The sequence below is a fragment of the Megalops cyprinoides genome, chromosome 20, assembly GCF_013368585.1.
Source record: "Megalops cyprinoides isolate fMegCyp1 chromosome 20, fMegCyp1.pri, whole genome shotgun sequence".
Taxonomy (NCBI): domain Eukaryota; kingdom Metazoa; phylum Chordata; class Actinopteri; order Elopiformes; family Megalopidae; genus Megalops; species Megalops cyprinoides.
In genome coordinates this window covers 21,887,501-21,913,145 of record NC_050602.1, presented here as the reverse complement: position 1 = coordinate 21,913,145, position 25,645 = coordinate 21,887,501, and the positions used below count along the sequence as shown (strand labels likewise).

The 25,645-nt window shown below is 45.9% G+C and overlaps 1 protein-coding gene across 1 annotated transcript; it reads right to left on the bottom strand.

Moving 5' to 3' along the window:
• Positions 1-217: 217 nt before the first annotated feature.
• On the bottom strand, positions 218-24,410 carry LOC118795994 (yjeF N-terminal domain-containing protein 3-like). Its single transcript, XM_036554818.1, has 6 exons — positions 24,245-24,410; positions 4,231-4,339; positions 1,759-1,869; positions 1,239-1,352; positions 927-1,077; positions 218-414 (listed from the first exon to the last, which is right to left on the bottom strand). Exons 1-6 carry the CDS (start codon positions 24,304-24,306, stop codon positions 218-220), a joined length of 744 nt encoding a protein of 247 aa, XP_036410711.1. The 5' UTR covers positions 24,307-24,410.
• Between the last annotated feature and the right edge of the window lie 1,235 nt (positions 24,411-25,645).

The following is a 25,645-nucleotide window of genomic DNA, read 5'->3' as shown; positions in this document are numbered from 1 at the left end:
TAACTGAATAATAGTTACCTCAGACCAGTTGCAGTTTTACTTCTTACAAGTTAGGCCACACACGCATCCTAAACATCTTATTTTATTTTTTTAACCAATCTGACTAGCACACAATTTATTCCCGACTCACAAAATAGCACAGTTACAGTCTATAAAATAGAAAACTGTCCACGTGTGTAAATCATAATGTAAAACTGTGGCTTGAGCAGGTTTGCGCTTACAGTTCTACCAGGCAGTCTGTTCCGGAGTAGTCCGGCAGGTTTAGCTCGTACTTCCTCTGGAGGTCAAAGGGCAGGAAGCGGCCGGCCAGGAAGTGCTTCCCGGAGAAGCTGGTGGCGCACTTCTTGGGTGCCATGAGGGAGATGAGCACGTCCGGGTTTATGCCCTCGGTGTTGTTGCCCTCCATGTGCCAACCTTCACAGGGAGACGTGCATGTTAACGATGCATAGAGAGACCCTGGTAGGCTTAATCTTAACAGCAGCATGTGCAGTATGCAGGCCAGAATTCGGGTGCAGAATGTCTGATGTGTATCAGGAGATTCATACATTGTGTTGATAGAAGAAGCAAGCTGTACAGTGGTGGTTGTGGTGAGTCTCCCCCTTCTGTGTAAATACTCTGAGAACATTGACAGGCTCAAAGGCACTAACTTAATGTAATCCATTATGGTGATTAATGTTATCATAGCATCTTTTCTGTGCTTGGAAAACTTGTTAACTAAATGCAAGTGATAACATTTTTCTGACTGGGTCCATGATGCAGTTGTCCCAGGATCAATGCATGCTTAAACATCTGAGGAGATTTTCAGACTGGCTCTGTGAAGTGGCTGTCCCAGGATCAGTGTTTACTCAGGCATCTGAGGTGAGTTTCAGACTGGCTGTTTGATGTGAGTGTCCTAGGATCAGTGTGCCCAGCTGCAGTTACGCTACCTGATGGCATGTCCAGACTGGCGATGGGGATCTTGACCTGCTTGAGGGTGAGGAGGATCCCAGCGTACGGCTCTCTCACGTCCGCGGGGTCCGTCTCGGGTCCCAGAATGGCGTCAACCACCAGGTTATAGGCATCGTTTATGAGCTGCACCTGAACGCATTAAAACCACACCAAAACAGCAATCTTGTGACCATGCAGAACCGCAGCCAACAAGGCAGAATCATAGTCATATGTCACCACAGTCTTATGTTCCCTGCCCATACTTCAGCTGCAGGTTTAGCCCTTGGGGGGGTTGGGGGCTCGTCACTCACCTCAGTGGGCAGGTAAGAGAGGAAGGGGATGTCCATCTTCTCACACTGAACTGTGAAGTCCTGATGCACGGTGTGGGGGGAGCGCTTGGGGTAGAAGATGGTGGGCTCATACTCCTGAAAGGGGGGGGGAATTTGTTGTTATGTGGGAGTCCTGTCATCCAGTCCTGTCACCTGTCATCTTATAACCTTCAGGTACAATAAATGTACCATGGTGGTGGCAGGCCATGATTGAAACAGAAGCATGAAAAAGTTAGTAAGTCCATAAGCATCTCTCTCTCTCTCTCTCTCTCTCTCTCTCTCTCTTTTCCTTCTTTTCAGTATTGCCTCTGTGCCCTGAACACAGTGAAGTTAAAAAGTCCTTCAGCACGTCTCTCTGACTCTGTCTCTCATATCCCGACTTTTCTCCCCTTTTCTTTCTTTCTTTCTTTCTTTCTTTCTTTGCCTCTTTCCACCTTTCCGGTGTAGCCTGTCAGACCTGCCCGTCAGAGCTGTGCCTCTAACGCACTGCGGCTGTACTCACAAACATGCGCAGGTGTCGGGCGCACACCAGCCCGATGCAGCCATTCTGATCCGGACCGCACACCACCAGAACCGTGGGCTGCCTCTTACCCAGCGAACTCAGCGGGAAGGCCTGCCGCGCGAGAGAGAGAGAGAAACAGAGACAGAAGAGGGACAGACAAGGAGAGAGACTGAGAAGGTGAGAGAGAGACAGAGGTTTTTTAGCTTTAAACTGCACTGTCATTCAGACATAATGTCACATCGCATCACACAACATTCCTTGGAAGAGACACTTCGTTATGAAGAAAGGCAACAACAAAGAAAAACCAAAACCTCTATACTCCCTTTCCTTTGAAACAGAAAACCCACCCTAGAAAACAAAGAAAAGAAATAAAACCGGAAGGGGGAAAAGGACCATAATAACTTCAACAGAGAAACAGAATAGTAAAACCTAACAAAGTAAGGTAAAAATAAGAAAAATCAAAGAGACACATAGTGAAAGAGAGACAGAGGACGAGAGAGATACAGAGAAGGAGATACAAAGAAGGATGAGAGAGAGATAAAGAGATATACAGAGATATTCAGGCAGAGACAGAGGAGCAAGATACAGAGAGATGAGATAGACATACAGGCAGAAAGAGACAGGAGAGAGAAACACAGTGAGGGAGTGACAGAGAAGGAGAGAGGTACAGAGAGAGGAGAGAAAGACAGGGGCATAATTCAACACATCAAAATGACCAGCTTATCTCACAGCATTCACCAGCTTCATGAGCCAGGCCTAAAGTTCTGTCTTTTTCTGCTTTACAATGAATATTTCTCACTAGTACACAAATCACAGCCCTGTCTTCAGTGGTTAAATCACCTTACGGTATGAGTCAACCAACCAGTATGCAGCCAGCCTTAAGTGATCATGTACAGCATCAGATTTCAAGATCAGAGTTAAGTGAATAATTTAATAAGTGCATGATTTAATTGGTAGAGTTTGATACCGCCTTGTGCCACAGAGTATTGTCTGTGAAATCAAGCAGCCCCTGGTGGCAAGACACCCCACCCCCTCCCCATTCCAATTTAGTGAGTCTGCTTTAAATAAGGTGACTCAGAGATGTTATAAAACCAAGGGACATTGTACGGAGGTACACAATAAGACAGTGTTTCAATCTCAGGGCCTGACAGCTTTGACGAGATCAAAGCGCTGCTCGGCTAATCAGAGCCAGTAATGGCAGTAATGACACTAATAGCACCCGTATTTGAAATGCCTTATCTCAGTCCATTAGGAACATGAAATCACTGTCTGGTGGCTAATGAACCACGTATCTGATTAACGAGGTGAGGCATTAGCACAGTCCACGAGGCAAGCGTGATGGGGTGAACGTGGGGGTTTCCACCGTCCGCTCACCGTCAGGATATGCAGCGGGGGGAGACAACAGACAGCGGACGAGATGTCCTAATGAGGCCGGAACGTGAACTCGCCGGACCCCGGTTTCATTAACAGGGCAATTAGTGCGTCTCGGACCGACGTGTCATTAACCCGAGACGCGTTGGCCGGCTCCCGTGTGGAAGCTTTCCCCCCGCTCAGCTGGGAAGGCTGCACAGCATTTAATGAACGGGTTGCAGAGTTTGTGCATCGGTTGAATGAAGTAAAATGCAGTGTTTTTCTCTTCTTCAGTGAAGCAGAACAGACACAGTGCCTATTTACCATCTCGTCAGCGCAGGTACTGCACTGCCTTAGTCTTGTCAACATGTAGCGAAGCTGTGACCGAGTTCACTTGGTGCAACACAAATGCACTAATAATTACTCTGGAGACAGAGTCCCAAGACAGCAGCAAGTAATTATCTGTATCACCGTAACTCCCACTCCTATGAGGTCAACACCTCTGCCATCAGACCCACTCTAAAAACACAAACACACATGTACATAGACACAGACACACACGCGCTCATGCAAGCACACACACACACACACACCTAATTAAAGGGAGAGGAGTGAACACACCCTGATGAAGAGGAGGGGAACTGTGAGATGAAGACTGGGGCTGACATTTTGCGTATGTGAGATGAGTAAAATGAGTAAAATTGTTATCTTACCTTCTGGAGTTTACAGGACTTACCTATAAGTCCAGGTGAAAACATACCACCAGCCAACATGCCGTTCCATGCTAAATGTGCACTCTTTACAGTAATCAGTATGATGAGGTTTGATGGGTTTAATAATGAGGCACTTGTGTTTGTCCCATATCACTCATTTCAAATGTCTCACTTACAACTGGTTACCACCATTTTAAAAGTACTGAAATATGACCCCTGCAATTAACCCTATATAACGGTGGAATTCAGAGCACCCCCGCTGCCTGTTCTGCTGATCCCACTTTGCCATTGGCCAGGCCGAATCCCACCAGCGAATCAGATCAAGCAAGGGTGGAGCCAGCAGGGTGAGGAATGAATGAGAGAGGAAGCTGAAGTTGGGGTTCAGAGAGGAACGCGGTACGGCACAGACCTTGGCAATGCCGATGGCACAGGCGTGGCCCCAGATCTCGATCAGCTGCTGTTGCCCGAACCGATAGTCCTTCAGCAGCTCTGTCTCTATGGCAGCCGCCTCTACTTTGCTGCGGGAAAGATGGAGATAGATTTATAATAACCACGCGTCCTGGCGGTTTATGGTATATGACTTTCAACCCCATTCCCACTTAGCAGGGGCAGGAACTGGGTGGGTTATTCTAGATCTTTGTAATGCATTTCACAGTCCATAAACTGCTAAAGGGATTGAGGAGTGGGTTTATGAACACCCGGATGAAGTCAAACACCTTCCATGGTCTTCCCAATCAACTGACCTATAATTAAACCTTGAGAAGTTACGAGAAGTTCTGGAATACACAGTGCAGAATACATTTCCACCTCTTTCGCCTTTGAAAGAACCGACTTGAAGAATGGTCCAATATCCCACTAGAAAGCGCTCAAAACTTGTATAACAGCACTCCCAAGAAAGACTGACGCTATTCTGAAGGCAAAGAGTGGCCAAACTCTTTCATAGTTAAAAAATATTCATATATTGTTTGGCATTTCCATAATTTTTCCTCCCCCTTGTGTATTATAGTACAAACCACCAACACTTACTAACATAACATAAGGAACATTTACATGATTCACTCAATTTGTCACACATTAAACATCCTCTGGAGACATCAGCAAGGTGAATATACTCCTTAACATCCATACATTCCGCTCCATGTTCTTGTATAATATTTCATTGAGAAGTATTAGACAAAAACAAGTAGGTATGTAGTCTAACGTAATGAAGTATCATGTATGATGCCTCATTAGGTTATTTTGTGTAACATGTTTACTTGCCCCCTGCACTCAGTACTTACACCATATACCATATCAAATATAGCCACAGTTATTATAATAATAATTAATGTGTACTTGGACTGTCACAAGTCAGGTGTTCACATCTGAGTGACTGAACAGGTTGACATTTTCACCCCAGAGCACAGATTCTGTTTTCTCTGCCAGGTGACTGTGATTACCTTCGTCAATATGAATAAAGATAAAAACCTGAATACTGTAACATGATGCAACCGTTTCAGACAGCTGTATGTTGAATGCAGCTGTGTGGTCTTTGTTGACAAGGCGGGTGATTACACCTGCTTCTTGTCAGTGTGTTGTGTTTCTCCCCAGTGATGCCTTAATGGCACTGACAGCAGCTGAGGTCACACTGGGGAATTGTCACACACACACACACACACACACACTCACTCACACTCACGCGCACACACACACACACACACACACTCACACACACACACTCACACTCACGCACACGCACACACACACACTCACGCACACACACTCACGCACACACACACACGCGTACACACACACAAACACACACTCTCACTCACACACACACACACACACACACACACACACACAAACTCATGTAAGCAAGCACACATACAAGCACAAAAGATACACTGACACATTCACAAACACATACATTCTTCATCTGAGTGATACCAATCTTCTGTCTGAGGGTCACAGAAGACAAATGTCACGAGATTGTATGCTCATGGTCACATCCTGATTTGCACACACCAGGAGCCAGACAAACAGACACAGACACCAAAAGAGGGAAAACCCCTGTGAAGGGTGACATCTTGAGGGAAGTCAACAACAAAGACTGCTTTGTAACAGCTCAAAATGAACTTGGTGGTGTCTGTACATAACTTTCGTCTGAACATCCTTTTCCAATTTCACACTGATGAATGTGTCCTTCATAAGAAAGCAGCTTTTAGCCAAAATGAAAATAGCTGGACTGATGGGATAATTATGTTCTCCTACTCCTTAACTCTGGCAAATGGATTTAAACACATTCCTTTTTGTTAATTGTGCAACAGTAGAGGTTCATTAGTCAGAGATCATAATGGAAAATTGTAATACATTTAAGTGTAATAAAGGATCCCAGGGTTAAGTTTTATTCTCTCTCATTGTGACCAATGACTACTGTTCTCTCATTGTTTCAGTCATAAATTCAAGGTTAAGCAGCATTTAAATTGCAAGGTCCTCTGGGCTTTATATTCCTCAACACTGAAAACTTTGTCCACCTAATCCAAGCTCATTTTAACTGAAACGTTCCACACTGCACCCTGGAAGCAATAGTGCCCAATAGTTCCCCTGCTTGCTCCTGAAGTGGGGGCTCCCCTAAAATAATGACAGCACCTTTATTATACTGTTATGTGCTGATTTAATAAGACATGAACTGGAGTAATTGCCTAATATATTATCCATGTATCAGAGCTATTTGGCTCAGGTGTAATACCACATTATAGCCAGTGGGTGGCAGCGACTGCCAAAGCTACAGAGAAACAATAGGGGGATCGGCCATTCCATCACGTTTAAACACATCAAAAGGTTGTCAGAGAGCCCTCAAGTCAAACAGTTGTGTTTTCTCAGCGCTTCCACTAAACAGTGAAGAGATAAACCGTGTTTTCTTTCTTTGGCTACGCAGTACAGCAGTGCACAGCACAAAGGGCAAATTGAAACATCGCTAACAGGGGTTTAAACCTCGAGTTTAGGCCACAGAACTGTTTTATAACGGGAACAGTTGCTTAAAATGCCAGAGTTCAGGAACAGCAATGCCGGCTATGATAGAGTTCAGTGATTCAGTAGCCTGAACCCTGAGGTTAAACCACAGCTAATGTCATTGCACTTGGCCTGGAGATCACCAGAACAATCGCTGAAAATATGTTATTATGGTATATCAGGTTTGAATGTTTGCAACTGCAGGTAGTTTCTTACCCTCTGTTTTATAAAGACATTAAAGTTTGTAGTAATGGTGCTAGCATGGTTCTGTTAGCAGGCTGGTATAATACATTCTTTATAGCTGATTATTAAATTGAATATAGTTAAATTCTATGGGAAAAGTGACAGGTTCCTGTCCTCACTTGAAAGGGATCTCAAAGTCCTCCTTTAGGCCTACAATGTGAAGCTCTCACCACCAGGCGGCAGTGTTTTACTTGCAAGATGCCCAGGCAAAGTTGGGCAGTGACAAAAGTCTATCGAATTGCAAGTCGTACAATTCTGATGCCAGAATTCCTTCAAGTTCTGCAGGGAAAGCATTTTGTACATATCACTCTCCGCTTTCATGGACGACGCTATCTGCGAGTTTACACAACACACCCCGGGGCCACTCTGTTGGATCATTTCTGGGTGTTGAGGGAGGTGAGCCAGACAGAGATGACCAGTGTTGTTGAACTGGCAATTTTATCCCACCCCAGCTGTTACCCAACTTCTGATTACGAAAAGCAGATTTCCCGAGAGCAATCGTCCAGGTTCCAGCCCTGTGGAGCTGCCAGCATCATGGGAGAGGTGGAGAGCACCCGTGGGGGTGCCTGCCTGGTGAAAGGAGCAACAGAGACAAGCTATAGGTACTGTTACTGCCGCTCCCCACGGGGGGCTCCCACCGCACACACCCCCACCCCAGCCCTCTGCGCACCACCCCATCGCCGGTAATCACCTGTCAGCTAATGAGTCTGTTTACCTCAATGGTCAGGCGACACTTTAATGGTCTCCCTTCCCATTAATGCCGCCCCAAAGGTCTTCCACAACAACAAATACGTCACCGTGTATCGATTTATTCAGTGAGATAGTTAGCTTGTGTGTGTGTTTTTTTTTTTTTGGTACAGAAATGGCACTGAATGGTACAGGATATCATGGTACAGATGATCGTCACCTTTACTCACACAAAAAAAATGCCAACAAAATTACATCAACGCTGTGTCAGGATGACAGATGAAAACTGCAACAGCGTTTCTCGGTCAGCCGGAGTTCAGCAGCTCATTTTGTCTTGTAAGGCAGGATAAAATGACAGATGAATAAAAATGCAAGTTAAAAGTGCTCTGAGGGTTGTATGGACTACTTAAGAAAGAAGGAGCTACCAGGAGCTACCCCCTCCCCTACCCAGCTCCTTGTCTATGATTAACTAAATAGCTCCTAAATCTGGATCTCCATGGTAACCTTATTTTCCACATAGGTCCTCCGTAATTGCACAGTTCTTTGTGCTCTTAAACAAATGCGTTTCTGGCATGCAAGTCACTCTGTCACTCGTGCGGTTATAGAGCGCGGCACCCTTTGCCATCGAATCAATTTTTGGAAGGAACGTAAAACGAAGTCAAGCCACGTCGGGTCAATACAAACCACGTCTTTAGGCCCAAAAAAAGAAGTAGAACGGAGGACCCATTCTATCCAAATCCAGTTAGCTCTTAGGCGAGCGCTCCATAATCCCCCCCACCACCCATAGGCACCATTCTGATGCGTCGAAAGCGACAATCATAATAATTGCATTTGATGAGAAAATCCCTTGAGACAGCCGCTTTGAGCTAATTCAATTTTGTCATTTTATCTGCGCGCTTTGTGCGCTTTCTATTAATAGTGTATTAATCTCCACTCTCCCGTAAATTTGAGAGGGGACTCGTGAAAAGGGAAACACGGGCATGGGTATGAATCTAATTAGAGAAGGTAATGCTCTCCTGTCAAGCATTTCCTAAGGTGACTTAATTCCGAAGGAATTACAACATAAAACAAATATAGAGTAATAATAACAATGCTGTAATGTTTAAACTAGGTCTGTAAAGTGATGTCTTTATCAGCCGTAATTTAGGTGAAGTTTAAAATGTTTTAAAAGCATTCAGTTTCATTCAATTGAATTCTTTTGTATTAAGTTATCATTTTATTCATCCATTTAGCCAGTGTCTATGAGCTTGCAACTTTTTGTGTATTTGTAGCACTTGAGTCTATTATAAGTTCATTTTCCTGCTTTAGTGCAGCTAAGAGCATGGTTCACATCCACACATAGCATGCGTGAGTAGGATTCTGGTCAAAGAGGACAAAAGCCTAAATAATGTCCCTGATCTTGTCATCCAAATCATGCCTTGACTTCCATCATAGCAAGTGACAAGAGAACAGTATACAGAGAATTTTCTAGACTGCAGCCTGACATTTCGTCCCTCACAGAATTAAAAATCAGCCAGAATCAAAAGTAAATTAGGGACTGTATCATAATTCAGATACAAATAAAGTTCATTTCCGCTCATGTGGATCCAGGGCGACTGGAGTGTGGCCACTGACATTAGGCTTTTCACCTACAACCACCTGTGGAAGGGCTGGGGTCACTCCAGGTGCTGTTGGCTGCCTAGTGCCTAGACTACATTTTGGCAGCTGGAACCGGTGAAGGAGCAAGTAGCCTGGCGCAACTGCCAGTATACATGTCGATCTCCCTCAGAAGTCATTTTAAAAGTAAGGGATGAATATCTTCAACCAGACGGAGACGTCATTTGCAGCAAAGGAGAGAAAACGAGAGCCCTCCCTTTCATTTTAACATCACTCTGGATTTTTCTGCAGACCTGCCACTAGTTACAAGATAATAAAAGTGGCAGAAACACAGGGAAACTATTACTGCTATTTATCTACTATTACCAAGAAGAGCAGCAGTAGAAGCCAATGAGGGTTTAAAGAAGGGCTAAATGACCTATTCTCTGCACTGTGCCTCATACGTCTGTCTTTAATAGACAGAACTTCAGGGACATCTACTTTAGGGCTGTACACTAACAAAACCCAAGAAAACCCAGGAAAAGCATTTATTGGGACATACAAAATAAGTGGTAGATGAAAGACATATTTTAAAAGGCTTCAGGTTTTTTTCTCTTTTTTTCTGCTCACAGGAGAACGATAGGCAGCATTTGAAACCTGAGACACTTTGTGGAAAAAAAAAAAGTGGGGGTCACAATGACCTGGTCGTGTCATTATCCAGTCGTTTGAAGGCAGGGCTCTGGTTTTTTTTCAGGCTGCTGAAAGGGGAGGAAAGGAGAGCGAAACAGTCGGAGGGGATGCTGTGAGGGAGAGGAGGAGCACGGCTCAGGGGCTCTGGCACCGAACACAGGACAGCACAAACAGCATCAGTGACATCATTCCCATGAGCAAAGCGCCGTGGGGAGATGGCCGCACGGGGCCGAGGGGATGTCATTGATTAAATGGTTCAGAAACCAGATGGAGGAAGTGAGGAAAAGATGGAGACCGGTGGCCGAACAGCAGGACTTTAAGTAGCGTGTGGTCAAAGCAAAGACCCGGGTCAGGGTCATATTGACCGTGAATGTTGCAGCCAATAATGAATTAGCTGCAGTCCATTTAAGCCTCTGCCTGGTAATTTTTGATTTCTTACACGCTTGATGAAACCTTGAAAACTTGTTGTGTAAAATAATAAGGCTGCGGCAGAGCTGCTGCGGTGCTGAGCACCTGTGAGGCTCGATCTCACTGTGGTTTGGGAGAATGGGGACTGGGGGCCAAAGTGATGCTTAAAGACTGACAGCATTGTCTGGAACATAGGGACCAACTGTCTCGCCAGCTCAGTGAGTGGGAGACACTGGGCCTGGGGGCTCAGAGTTTCTCCACAATGCCTGCCATCACCCCCCATGTCTCCCTCCCTCCCTCTCTCTCTCTCTCACACACATACACACACACACACACACTATTCAATTCAATGACAATGTGAACACTTATGTTGCCAAAGCATGTCTTGAAATAAATAAAAAAAGAATCTCTCTCCCTTTTCTTTTTCCTGTTTCTCTCACAGGTCATCTCTGGAAGCCTGGTCACTCATGTTCCCGTGGGAGACCTGGAGCTCAAATCTCAGTTCTGATATGTTTTATGATTATGTATGAGATGCTTACAGTACATGCCCAGTTGAGTATTCCAAACTGCATCCTGTAAGTTTGAAGCCCCTCCTTCCTCTTCCTCCAGCTGATGATACACCCTGCTGCTATTGGTTGCAAGGATGGCTTTCATCATAAAGAAGAAGAGAAAGAACTCTTTCTGGGCTTCTGGGTGTGGTTTGTCATTTTCAGCTGTGCAAGTACATTCTAGATATGTTTCATAAAACATACTGAATTTTAATTTTCGAGTACCTCCTCCCTTTCCAGTTCAAACAGCGTTTAAATGTATAAAAACACTGGTTTTCAAAAATTGCAAAGAAATGATGTCCATGCCTGCCAGTGACACATTAAACAGGCAACGTGTTTTGCTGACTTCTTTTCTGTGACCCTGCCAGAAGGCAGGTGGTGCTCCCCTGACAGCCGCTGGGGAGATATAAACAGGCTCATTTTCACAGCACACCTATTGAGATTGTTGAGCTTGGGTGGTGTGTGTGGGGGGGGGGCATCTTCGACCCAAAAATAAATAAACCCCACAGTGCGCTGGTCTGAAGCTCTGCCTCACCTTTCTCTCACGTGCCCCGGTCCGAGCAAGGTGACAGAGCCACCTCAGAGAGGAGATGCAACTGAGTGTGCACACAACTGCCAGAACACTCACTCACATGATCTGAACCAGGTGTTATATAATGAGTGCCAGTGGGAGGCACACAACATGCTCAAGGTTGAGGAGTGAGTAAATGAGACCCAAAAGAGAGGATCTGAGTTATCAGACATACTGCATTGCAAGAAGATCCTTGTTAAATGCATCATACTCATTCAAAAAAGAATTACAGTTCATAACAACATAACAGGAATCTGAAGTTACAAGTCAAATCCCTTATGTTGTATTTAATTGGTCAGGAGTGTGAAAAGTGCACAGGCCCCAGCAGAGAGAAAATTTTATACTTACTATGGTTTGCTGAGCAGAGCCCCTTACACAGGGCAATGCAGGGTGAGCACCTTGCCAAAGGGTAAAACTCCACTTCCTAAACAAGGACTTGAACCTGCAAACATCTTTCCAAACTCCAACGCCATCCTGTTACCCACATCTAAATAATTGGAATGTGCCTGGTGGTACCCCAGCCTAAGCCAGTTACCTCCCACCAGAAAAAAACAGGTTTTGTATTACTTTAAACACTTAGAGCATCTGTTTTACTTTAGTGCACTTAATTAGAAGATTTGTCAACACAACAGGAAAATTTCGTTGTCGTGGCTCCATTCCTGACCTGAGGCTGAGTGGTAATTGGTAAGAAGATGGTATTCTATTTTCATACATCATCACCTCTGAGAGAAAAATTAACACGTCTCTCAGTACAGCTAGATAGCAAAGCTATAACAAGCGGAGAGTAGATATGAAAGGTTGACACTGAATCTAACACTTCATCCAGGAGACCCCACTGTTCACTGACTTGCATCGACCCCAGAAAGCCCAGAAAGTTCCGGCACTGCTCCCAGAAACACCAATGAAAAACTCAGCCGGTTCTGAGGTTCTTGAGTTCTCCGTAACTCTCCTCCGCTGAAATGTTTTATAAAACAGTCTGTATGCGGCTTGGGAAGGTGCAGAGGGAAACTCAAAAGCAGATGCCGGAGACCACAGTCGCGGAGGTAGCCTCGGCAGAGGAGATTGAACAGACACAGGGGAGCAAACACCATCTGTCAGAAGCATCTCCTTCGCTGGAGATGAAGTCTTGGAGGACTGAACTTCATCGGGGAGGAGCTGATCGCGGGAGGCGGGAGCAGACGGGCCGTGCGGCGAGGCCTACGGCTTCCGCATGCGTAATTAATGAGAGGAGCAGGAGGAGGTCCGCGACAGTCCCAGGCAACCTGGGGCTCGGAGCTGGATCCCCTCCCACCTTTGACAGCTGCTGGCGGGTAGGGGGGCCAAGGGGGTCATGGGACGGTGTTGGTTGTAGGGGTGTGGGGGTTTGAAGGGAAGGAGGCCTTGTTCCTTCAGACCTGGGGTTACTCTAATCTGGTCCCAAAGATTCAGCAGATTTGCCAGCTCCTTTCAAACCATACTCAGAATGTATGTATATCTTTCATACCATTCTCAGAACCGAGAGGCAGCTTGCTAGCCAACAGGAGCTTGGTCTGGAATTATTGTCATTTAGCAGACGCTCTTATCCAGAGCGACTCACGTAGGTCACACAATTTTACATGTTATCTATTTATACAGCTGGGTATTTACTGAGGCAAATCTGAGTTAAGTGCCTTGCCCAAGGGTACAGCAGCAGCAATGGGGAATTGAACCTGCAACTGTTTTGGTTACTAGCCCTGCTCCTAACCACTATGCCACACTGCCGCCCTATGAAACAAAGCCGTAATGAAACAACCTACCTTTAATAATTCCTGCTGGAGCGCTGGGTGGCAACATCCGGCACCCAAGGCCCCTGTCAAATCTCAAGGATGTCCTCCCCACTCAAGCATGGACTTCGCTTCCACAAATTACTGGTCTTTCAAAGCAGGAGTGCAATTCAGGTCACTGAAAGGAGAGGTAATTGTGCTGTCTACATCAACTGTCGTTTTTGCCATCTGCTTTCCCTCTGATTGCTATACTCCTGGAAATTGTCTGCTTCCATGCAAAATTGTCATTACAAGGTAAATCATTTAGCCTGAAAGAGTGAATATTAGCTAGCAGGCTGTCACTTAGGCTATCAGAACCGTGGAGTGAAGCAAGATGGCGTCAAGACGCTGATTAGTCCAGCTTCCTCCATTCCTGTCAAACATGCTTTACCTCCTTCACATAAATAACGTAAGCAACAAATGACAGTTCCTCTGGATTGAAATAAAAACATTTGCATCTGCTTATTACAGGTCTATGGTCCAGCAAGATGGGTTATTTTCCTCTAAGAGGTGACAGGGTGTGAAAGTAGACAGGCTTTTGTATGCTGCTCATTGCCAAAGATTCAGCATCAAATGCATTGTTAATAGAGAAGTGTGATCATAGTCTAATGCTCTAGACATTTCCCTGCGTCAGTCTTATGGAATGTGTGCAGCAGATAGTCGGGGGGGGGGGGGGGGGGGGGGTGATGAGGGATGATGGGAAAAGGGGGACCCTGCCGTCTGTGCTGCTGGACCGCCCCCGGCAGAAGGACAGGTGAGCAAGGCGATCCCAGGAGATCGTCTGTGACTCTTCAGTAGCCAGAGCGGCATTTGGGCACATGTCACTCACAAGCACAGCTAACGGGGGGCTGAGCAACGGGGGGGTCTCTGTCACAGGAAGTGCTCTGGGGGTGCGGGGCTTCCCAGGAGGGTCTCCACTGATCTTTCTGAAAAGGTTGCCCGAAAAAAAAAAAGACCCGTGGGAGTCTGATAAACACGTCCCGTTGTAGCACGGCTGCTTGCATGCACGTAGGCCTTGCCCTTGAGAAGATCATGCTTCCTCTCCTTCTTTTCACCCACACTGCACAGCCCCTGGGAAACACAGCCGTGAGGGCTGGGCTTCAGCCTGCTTGGATGCAGATGCTGTTTCTCTCACGACAAGACACTGAGAGGGTCTGTTGGATCCAAACTCATTTCTGTGAAATGTACAGACGCGTAATGTCAGAGCTCAGAAGGCTGCTTTAAGGCACAGCCTGGAAGGCTGCACGTATCAAACCCTGGAAGGCCGAGTCAGGCCTCTCTGCAGCACCCAGGCTTGTAATAGAGAAGTTGCTTGTTTGGTTCCCAGCTGAGGCACTGTAACAGTAACCTTGAGTGAAATGCCTAACCTCAACTTTTGCAGGAAAGTGACTGACTGCACAAAAGGATAGCACTGCAGGACTCCCAGGCAAAGTCATGTAATGGATGTGGAACGGAATCACGAAATGTGCGCTTTCTCTCACGCAACAAATGGCCAAAGTTTATGAGATCATACCCCAAGACAAAGGACTCTAAGTTTTTAGTCAAACTGAACTGGAAATAGCTGAGCTGTGTAATAGTATCTAACAGCTGCTAGAAAAATTCCAGAATGATCTGAAAGCACACTGAGGCACACAAGTGTCTATCTAAGTAAATGGCTCAGCTGAAAACACACAAATAGAGTGTCTGTTCATACGTTTGTTTTATATGACTTGGAATGTGCTTTTTCACCTTTTTCTCTCTATTTGGAATGCCTACTTGTGGAGATGCCACTCTTCACTACATCTTCTGCTAACTCTCTGGGACAGCGCAGACAGACACGTGCTCTCCTCTGAAACACACAGCGTTAGACACCGCTTCTTTTCACACCACAGTCCACAAGTTACATTGGCAGTCTGGAGTCGAGTCAGAGGAAGACACTTGCAGACACTTTGTACAGCCTATGTTTGTACAAGCGTATGTTCCCTCCCGCCCGCTACACACTGCTACTGAATGGCGTCTGGTGGTCCCGTCGCATCACGGTGCAAAAACACTATCCAGAACTTTCCCTGGCATTGTTCCCCAATGGTGGAATGAACTTCCACAATTCATCCATTCTGCCAAGCCCCTCGCTGTCTTCAAGAAACATCTGAAGACACAGCTCTTCCGCTCTCAACTGAGCACCTGAAACACTACCACCTAAAGTAATTTCTCATGTCTCAAAACTGCCTATTTAAAAAAAAAAAAAAATCTAATGGTTTAATGCACTCGTTATCTCTACCAGCTAGATTGTACCTTGTCTGGCCAACCATTGAAACCTGGTCATGCAGCGCTTCTAATATTGTTGACTCCTTATGGTTTTTTGCTTGTGTTGCACTCTGCCTCACTTGTAAGTCACTTTGGATGAAAGCGTCTGCCATATGAATAAATGTAAATGCACAGGCAGACTGTGGGCACCCCAATTGACCAGTGGGGGTTGCTGGTGTGTAGTGAGACACTCGAACCTTGGCCGAACTAATCACCCCTGTCCCTGGCGGAGGAGGCTCCCTGTCATTGTTGGCTGATATCACAGCCAGGATCAAACCCGTGCCGGGTTCAGCTCGTGTTCAAAGCGAAAACCTTAACCACTGAGCTCTACTCCAGCATTACCCACTGAGCTCTATTTCAGAAAGAGAGGAAATTAGAGACAGACTCCAGCACCATTACAGTTCCTCACACCCACATACATTAACCTCACACCTATAGCCTCTAAAAAAAACATTTTTCTAAGCACATGGAGACATTTTTTTTCAGATTTAACTACACATTCCTTCTCTCTGTCATTATGTCCTCACTGTTTTTATTCCTCTGAGATTGTAATTCCATAGTAATAAAGAAGCAACACCTCACCCCTCACCCCTCACACACACCTGCTGTCCGTCTGTGTAGCCTGAGCTCAGAACTTAAGGCTTCGGTTGCCATGGCGATGGATGTTGCACACTCCCCACGTTGCCCAACAACGTGCGGGTCACAGGGTCTGGCCATAACTGCCCTGCGTCATCGTGACGCAACCTCCTTCACTTGTTTACCCAGGAGCAGAGGAGGGCCGCAGAGACTCCAGGATCAAAACACCACCCCAGCAAGACTGCATGCTGGGATACGTACCCTCCGCGCATAGTTCCTGCCCTCTTCATTCAAAGCTTACGATGAACTGTTTTCATTTCGCTGGATGAACACTGCAGAGACATCGTAGCCTGGAAGTCAGAGCCTGTAACTCATTCCAAGAGGACTCATTCACAAGTTTGGCATTACTTGTTCTCAATGAGTCTGCTGTAGGAGATGAAAGGATGACTGTAAAAATATGCACTCTATTAAAAGACCGAGCGCATTTCCCATAAGATTTTGATCGATTGATTGATCGATTAGGATGCCACTCCATTTGTCAAGTTGTCATGTTAGATTCAAGGAGGATTCAAGGATTGGAGTGATGGGGCATGTCCAACCCTGGCCCAGAACACTTCTGAGCTTCTCCCCAAGACAGACATGCTCTTACTCCCCAGCCTAAGAGCCCTGGGTTTCCCAGTCTTCCATACCACCCTCATCACTCCCAGATCTCCCAGAACATCACCCTCAATCAATACTCAATCCCCGCCCACTCCAGCCACAGGCAACCACTGCATTTATGTGCTTTAATACTTTGCTACTGGCCCATCAGGCCTTCAAACACACCGCCCTCTTTTTATTGACAGTCTAATCTCTCCCTACAGAATGTCTGATGCCTTGTGTCTGGTCATTTATCAGTCTCTTCACAAGTGAGTCCACTCCTAGTCACCTTTGGCCCCCTAGTGGTGGAATGAGGTACTTTCCTCCATCCAGGCAGAGCTGACTATTGGCTCACTCCTGCTAGTCTTTTGACTACTGCCCTTTTCAGAGGGTACCTGGATTCATCCAGTTCAGATCTGCCCTAATCTACTGGCTGGACTGAGACCTGATGCCCATCTGTTTATTTATTTATTTATTTTTTTTTAATCACACTTATAGCAGACCCATTGTTATGGTCATAATTTGTACGCGTTTGAATTTATTGGTTAAGGATGGTTCTGTTTTGCCTTTTAGGTCATTGTATAATACAGGACATGTGGTGCTTGCTTCTTTGTATTATGAACCATCATTTTTAATGCACAGTAATTTGATTTGGATAAGGACGTCAAATAAAAAATGTTGTTTGAATTAGGCACCATCATTTCTGATGCAGTGTAATTTATCTGGATAACGACGTCAAATAGAACATAATAATGTTAGCTGTAACTGCCAGGGGCTTCCTTGTAAATTTCACTAGGCCAGCCCATCTTGAGTACAGAGCTGCACCAGTGAGAGATTTCATGAACAGCTCACTGTTCAGCTTTAACAAGGTTATTCAGCATTTTATTTATTAGCAATTTATTAGCAGCCACATTTCTGTACTGATGGATGGTATAAGAAGCCGCCCACTTCCCTCTCTGACCTTAACCTGACCTAAAGGAACGTTACATCAGCACTTCCAGAGTCCTGTATGTTAGCCCCGCTTCGTTTAAAGCCTGTAGGCACTTCAGCTGCCTCTCTTTCACAAAGCAACAAGTCTGTCTCCAGTCACAAACCAACACCATCTGTGACAGTTCAGTCACTTATGACATCCCACTTTTTCACCGGGAGGGAAAAGGCTGCAAGTGGGAATGTGAGAGCTGAAGCAAAGCAAAGGCAAGCAAAAAAAAGGTGAAAAAATTGTGAGCATTTTTTTGAAAGGGAAAAGCAATAATTGTAAATCATCACACGTTTCTTTCCCCGACCCCAGCATGCATACACACACATGAGCACACATGCACACATGCACACATGCACACGTGCACGCACAAACATAGATTCTTCCACTCTGGCACTGTCCAACGTCCACCCCTCAGCCCCCAGTAGCGTTGAAGCTTATTAGAGAGGCCGGAAGGGCAATATTTCCCAGCGCAGAAACTCTCCATCTCCCAAATCGGTCCCCCCCATCCCCCCCCCCCCCCCCCCCCCCCCCGGTCTGTTTCTGCTTTGTATTACGGGCGTAAAGCACACACATAGAAGGGAAGCACTGAAGTATGGATGCAGATATTAGCCTCAGATTCAATATTCAGCATTCATGCACAACCTCTGTGCCAGAGCAGGAGTTTCACGCCCACTGCATGTAAATGTAATGTAGAAACACCGCGGCTATCAAATGGGGACTGCTGCTGTGCGGTAATGTCTCTGGCTGTTTCTGAGAGAGTCTCGTGTGGAGTGACCATTATTCTCTATTCAATCTGACAAAATTTATCAAATCCCAGACACATATTTCTAAACTATTTTCTTTTTTTTTTTTTTACATTATTTTTATGTGATAGGAGAGTCAGGCTTTTCTTTTTTTATGTTGTTATGTCTTTCCCGTTCTATCGATTATTTCTTTTTCGTAATTTTGACATGTGTCATTTTGTATGATCAGAATGGAGGTCTCCAGTATCAGGAAGAGGAGAGGACGACTGGATCTCTCTAAACCCCAGAGTGGGCAGACAGTGGAAGGAAGGGAGATTAATTTTTGCCTTGCTGAAAATGGACACAAAAGAATAAATTCCATTACACTTCACAATGGGAACATCTGTATTATGGTGCCATGTATTGCTTTTTTTGGCTTAGCAGAAACCCTTATCCTGGACAGATTGCATAAAATTACATTTTACATAAGAAGAATTTATTCAAATTGATCTTTACTGAAGTAATTTAGGATAAGAGCCTTGTTCACCAGCAGTGCCCTAACCATACTAAGCAAGCTTTTGGCTATGAGTACCAGTCTCCTAATCTCTTATGTCCTGCCACTTTGAACAAACAACTAAATAGCTGCATCTATCTCCCCGTATTGATCAGGGACTTGTTTACTTGTATTTAATTATCTAAAGAAACTGGCGGCGTCAGCACTGGAAGTGTCCCAAAACGCACCCTCAATCCTGCGAACAGCGGAGGCAGAGATTTCCCCTTTATAATGGTAATGGTGAGGAATGTGTTTTTCATTAACAACAGTGATGAGATCGTTTTCGTGCAAATCACCCATCGGGAGCCCGTTCTGCGGCACTTAATTGTGTCTGAGGTGATTCCATTACCTCTCCACGCTTCGCACCAAATCACTTTAATTTGAACAAATCACAACGAAGAGATCTGGGATTGGTTTTTAAGAAAAGAAAACATTTATTTCTGTAACAACTAAAATTGTCTCACGGAAAGCGCACAAAGGCAGCATATCAACATCAGAAGCAATCAAGAAAAGAAAAATCAGCCTCGAGTGGGTTATTTAAACTGGCATGCTTGTTGGTCCAGCAGGGCAATCAGAAACAGGTTCAGTATGATTCTCAAATGATTGTATGTCCTCTGCTTCCCCTGTGCGTAGCTCCACATCCATCTACCTGAAAACAGAGCTCTGATTGCCCCAAAAACAGATCAAAGGACCCAGGGATCGAGAATCATCAAACACTTCAATGGCTCGTATTTTTAGAGTTCAATTAAGAAAAGCGGTGATTGATCAGACCCTACTGTGGGCTTACTGACCTGAAATTAATCATTCTATGGAGTCCATAGGCTGTACCAACTAAGACCAAAGGTTTCAGGCCCTTGTCTCGTAGCCTGCCAGAAGTTAGTCTGAACTGACCAACTCAATATCCTTTCTTTCTCACTTTCTGGGGACAAACAAAATAGTGGCCGGTCACCACCACTTTGTCTCTTACACTCTGCTGACTCTGCAGTGCTCCTTGAAAAGTGTCAAGAAAGGGCAGGAACTCACGAGAAATAATGCAGGAATTAATCCAGCCACACAGCTCAGCAAGAAAGTCTGCATAGTTTGCATACCCAGAGGGAGACTCTCCGAGTAATGGATAATAATAAAAAACCAGCAACAACAACAACATTGAACTCTTCCTCTTCCCAGCGCTAATCAATTGCATTAACCTGCCAGCTTGATGAATACTGGAGCACAAGAGCGAAGAGATGACAGTGTCTCCCACAAGGAAGACACACGAGGTGGCATAAAATGCTTCTGTAGTCCAGGCCCATCCCTCCCCCCTTCCCCTCCTCTTCTTCCCCCACCCCTCCTCTTCCTCTTCCCCTGCCCTTTTTCCATCTAGTGCCTTGGGCACAGGGTATGCAGGAAGCTTTGGATCAGCCACGCCCTATAACTTCACTTGGCCACCTTACATGCACACTACCACCCGTACAAACCCACGGTCACATTCACCCATGGTCTAGTCGCATCTTGTAATGCATGGGACGAAACTCCCACACTTCTGTTCATTTTTACGTAATTGAGATAACACTTTATTCCCGTTTGTTCTTTTTCAGATATCCCCTTCTTTTGTTTGCTCTAAGATGACCCATTAGCTTGTTACATGCATCTGTTAAATGCCAGGTCCCCTAAAATAGCTAATAGATTTATGCATTTGTGTTGCTACTCTGAGCATCACGGACGGCCCCAAAGAGCTAGTACATTCAGACACCAAGCAGTGTTCAAAGAGCCCTTTGCACATGAGTTCTTTTCTTTTTATAATATTAAGAAGATTTCCTTTGCTGCACATAAAGGCAGTAAAACTACGGGCGTGTGCGGTTCAGAGCTCCGGCTGACAGCCGCATGCGTCTCACATGCACAGCCAGTGAGGCGCGATTATGAGAGGGGGCCACCGAGCAGCCCTCCCTATTTGCATAATTAAATTGATTGAGCGCCGCTGTTTTCATCATCCATCGCCACACACCCCTTCTGCGCACGCACACATGCACGCATACACACACACACACACACTCATGCAGACACAGAGACACACAAATCCACACACATGCACGCATGCACACGCACACACGCACACACACACACACATGCGCGCACACACACACACACACATACACGCACACACACACAGACACACACAAATGAGCGCACACCCTACAGACAGCATAAATCTAAATCAAGGGTTCTTCATGCCTAATTTTTCTTTAATAGCAACTACCGATGCCTGATAACAAATTCTCCACCAGTTTCCACCACCTGCCTCCCCCAGCACCCCCCCCCCCAGTCCCTCCCACCCCATTGCCTTCTCTGTGATTATTGCATTTGGAACCACAGCCTATAAATAAACCTGCAGCAGACAGAGAGGAAATTAAGCTTTTCCGAGCTGTGAATGTGGAGACCGGCAGAGAAACCATTTCAGTATCAAAAAACTTAATATGGGAGACCGGCAATGGGGTCTGAGAGAACGGAATGCACAAAAGACAGACAGACAGACACACAATGATGAGGAGACAGACAGAAAGACAGACATAAGGAGATAAGCAGGTAGACAGATGAGCTCACAGAGCAGAGGGAGACAGAGAGACAGACCGAGATGTCGGGCAAAGACAGACAGAGATGGGTGGACAGAAAAAGGTCAGGCCAGGCAGGGAATCAGATATTGCAGAGATTTTGTGTGCTGAGAGACGCACGGGGCTCGATTCTCATTGGCCCTCCCGGCCCAGAGTTCCAGTGCTCCCTACCGCTACACAGCCAGCAGTAAGTGACATTGACGTTGGGGGCAAGGGGGAGGGCCGCTGGCTGGTGTTTGAACATGAAAGCCTTCATCCAGGAGCCCGGTGCCTGCCAATGTCACAAGGCAAAGAGTCCCCCCGTCAAAACAGACACCAATCAATTCTGCCAGGAGGGCCAGGATGCAGTCTAACTGGGTCTCAGCAGGCTGCGCACAGTTCACCTGGCAGGCTGTTGTTCTGTGGGGCTTTTTTTAAATTTCTCTGCGGCTTTTTGGTCAGCAGGTGCACGCAGGGCACACAGCTGGGAACGTCACTCTCGCTCAAGTGAGGGTTGAGGGTCCTGTGAGGAGACATCGAGGTGAGCCGCAGGAAGGGCTCACCGAGTATCGCTCACCGCTGCCTGCGTCTACCTCTACTTCGCGCGACGGACAAAGCGTACTGTGACTTCGGCTTTGTGCGGGACTGTTCCGGCCACTGGAGGTGAGGTCATTCAGTCTTATTTTTCTCTGCTATCCCTATCACTTGGCCCTGTAACAGTCCCTTCCCACACTGATAGGGCTGTTACAGTTGATTCTGCACCCTCACTGACCTCACTGATTCAAGTACAGCATGTCCAGGTTTCACAGCATCTCCCCTTGTGTGATACAGTTCCAGTAATTCTCAGTTAAAAAAAGCAGTAATTCTCATGTAATCAGATATTACACACAATAGCTCCCTGTGAGGGATATGACCTGTAATTAAATCTCTATTAACAGCCATGTTTCAAAAACGCAGGCCTTGTTTTAGCATTGCCCAGTCACCAGTGACCAGATAAGATAAACCTGATTCATAATGTTTTGTGTATCAGGACTTAGAATAGGATATTCAGAATAAAATTTAAAAAAGAATCCATGAAGGCAAAACTAAGCATTGAATTTGCAGTGCAAAGGACTAAGTTAAAGTGAAAAAAAGTCAAAGTGATGTTACACACGAGTTAGAGGGAAGTTACAGGAAAATCAAGCCTGAGATACAGGACACCCACTGATCTCCAGTCCTTCTGAATGAAGAGAATGCTGCAGGGGTTACTGTGCTCCCAAGTTATCTAAATCAATCAGTGTGGGAAACAAATACGAGAGAGAAAGGATCGTGGATGAAGGTGCCTAAAAAGGGAGAGAGAGCAGGGGCGTTGGAGGTAAACCACTGAAACCCTGCCAGCGCGTTTCTCACGGCCCTGCAAGTTGCCCTGCCAGACTTAACTTGCAGAAGCGCATAACTGTCAATCAATCACCCGTCCAAACAATGTGTCACTGTCACATCTTTTAAAGACGTCGCGTCTTGGCTCTCGGCGCTGACATCGAGCAGCATGTGTGACCGCAGTGTTAATTTCAAAATGTTGCTTTTTTGCGACTTCTGTTAGCACCACAGCCCTGACAAATGTCAGCACCATGGCGTGTCAGTTCCATAGCGTGTTGGCGCCACAGAGGTGATTCGGCAGCTGTGGAGTGCGTTGAAACCAATTCTTCTGTCTGGAATCATAACGAGGTAGACATGAATATCTCTTCCCCCACTGTCTGCCTGCTCTGGGATTTAGAGAGATCCAGTTGTGCCCTTTTTTAATGACATTATTTTCTCAGCAGACACTCATGTCCACAGAAATGCAGATAGCTTGCATACCATACACTTATACAGCTGGTTATGTTACTGAGGCAATTTAGGTTAAATGAATTCCCTAAGGGGACAACAGCAGTGCCCCCGGTGAATCGAATTGGTAACTTTTTTGGAGCACTGCTCATCATTATGCCACACCGCCGCCCTGCTCTCGTCTGATACCAGTAGCCTCTTTTATCCCTCAGGACTGTTTTGGAGCCAGAGGCTGTGGGACTATTGAGCTCTCATTTCCTGCATGCTTCACTGAACCTTTTCTGCTGCATGTAGGTAAACAGGTAAATGGCACACACACACTGCATCAGGAGGCTGGAACGGGCAAAAACCGCCAGAGTCACGCCTAGCCGTCCAGGTTACGGACAGAGTTCCCCCGATGTGTGGAGGTCCAAACTGTGCGGGAGTGGAGAACACGTCCTGCATTACCCCAACCCCAAAACACACACGCGCATACACACACTCAAAAACGCGCTCTTTTACGCACAGCTCAGGATACAGACTCCCATAACATCATTATGAGAATTCATGCCCTGACGTACAGAAATACACCAGTACCGGTGCCGTTACCCCCATTTAACAACCAGGCCATATCAAACACAGCAGATAGATCTAAATAATCATGATCCTCGAACAAGGTACCATTTCACTGGACCTCACAAAGACCAAAGGGCAAGCCTTAATTAAGACCTCATTTTGAGGTCATACTGGGTCTATGAAGTCCTTCTATGATCACAAACACTCAAAACACACACAGTGCCCCCCTTCCCCCCCCTTCCCTCATACCTCAGGTAGCGCAGGGGCTCAGAGCTCTCCGTCTCTGCTTCTGTGTGACCCTGGTTCATCATGCCGGTCTGCAGCAGGCCAATCAAACGTCTGCCGGGAGACACTCTTCAGCAAAAAAAAAAAAAAAACGGGGTAGAAAATTCAGCGCTGGCTTCTCAGAGCACTCTGCCTCCTCCTCTCTCCAACTCCCACTCCCACTCTAAACCCAGTCTGTGTGTGTGTGCGCCTGTGTGTCTGTCTCCCACTCCCACTCCAAAGCTAAGGCTCTCTCTCTCTCGCCCGCTCTTTCCCGCCGGCTGCCTAGTGCTCTCTCCCTCTGATGAAAGTAGCTTGGTGTGTTAATATCAGCTGACCTCACTGGCAACATTGGCCAATGAAGAGGCAGGGTGACTCATGGGGAGCATGCTGATTGGCTGATTAGCTTTCAAGTGTCAGTGGATCAGTAAACCTATGCAACCTGTAGCTGAAGAAGTCAGAGGCATGGTTGTGTGTGGAATGCACTATTCAGAGGCAGGGAGAGCACTTATATTGATGTGAGCACAGCTGTGAAATCAAACACTGACAATAGGCAGGACAAATCCCTTATGTTTGCTCACAAAAATACATTATAATTTGAATTATATTATATTTGAATAATGAAATAAACCTTAGTATATAGGAAGGAATCATTGCAATTCACATAAACACATGTGAACAGAGGTTCTCCCAAGGTCTACATACTGCTGTAGACTGCTTAGACCAGTGACCATGCAGTGAACCCCAGCCACCAGGCTTTGGAGCTGCCAATTACGAAAAAGCATGCAACATTAATCATTTTGAGCTCAGAACACATCACCCATGTAGTGCAGAGCCAAAGCATTGTCTGTGGGTAAATGCTGGCTTTCTGTTTGGACAGATGAAGGGAGCAGCTTACCAGTAATCACACACACACACACACACACACACACACACACACACACACACCTTGCTTCAATGTATCTGGAGCTTCTTTAGAAGGATAAAATTCACTGCATAAATGCGTTCCATTCATTCACCTCTTTAAAGGCTGGGAGTTGTTGCGAACTCTTATCTGCGTTTCTGGGACAGATCACACTGGCACAGAAAGGAAGACAAAGGAGGACACAGCAACATCAAGAGACACAGCGACAGCTGGAGAGCTTCAGAAAGGGGAGGCAGAGAAGGTTCCCTTTGTCTGGCAACCACCCTGAAGCAGTCTGATCTGCAGGATGAACAAAAATGGCAGTTCTAACAAGGACCCATTAGCTGCCTTTCCCTTCTTACTTCACAGCATGCAAGTTTTCCCTCCGAGCACTTGACATGAAACATTAAATTAGTGGAAAAAATAAATTAGCAGGGAGATGAGTGGAAAAAACAACTGTTTTTTAAATAAAGAATGAGCTC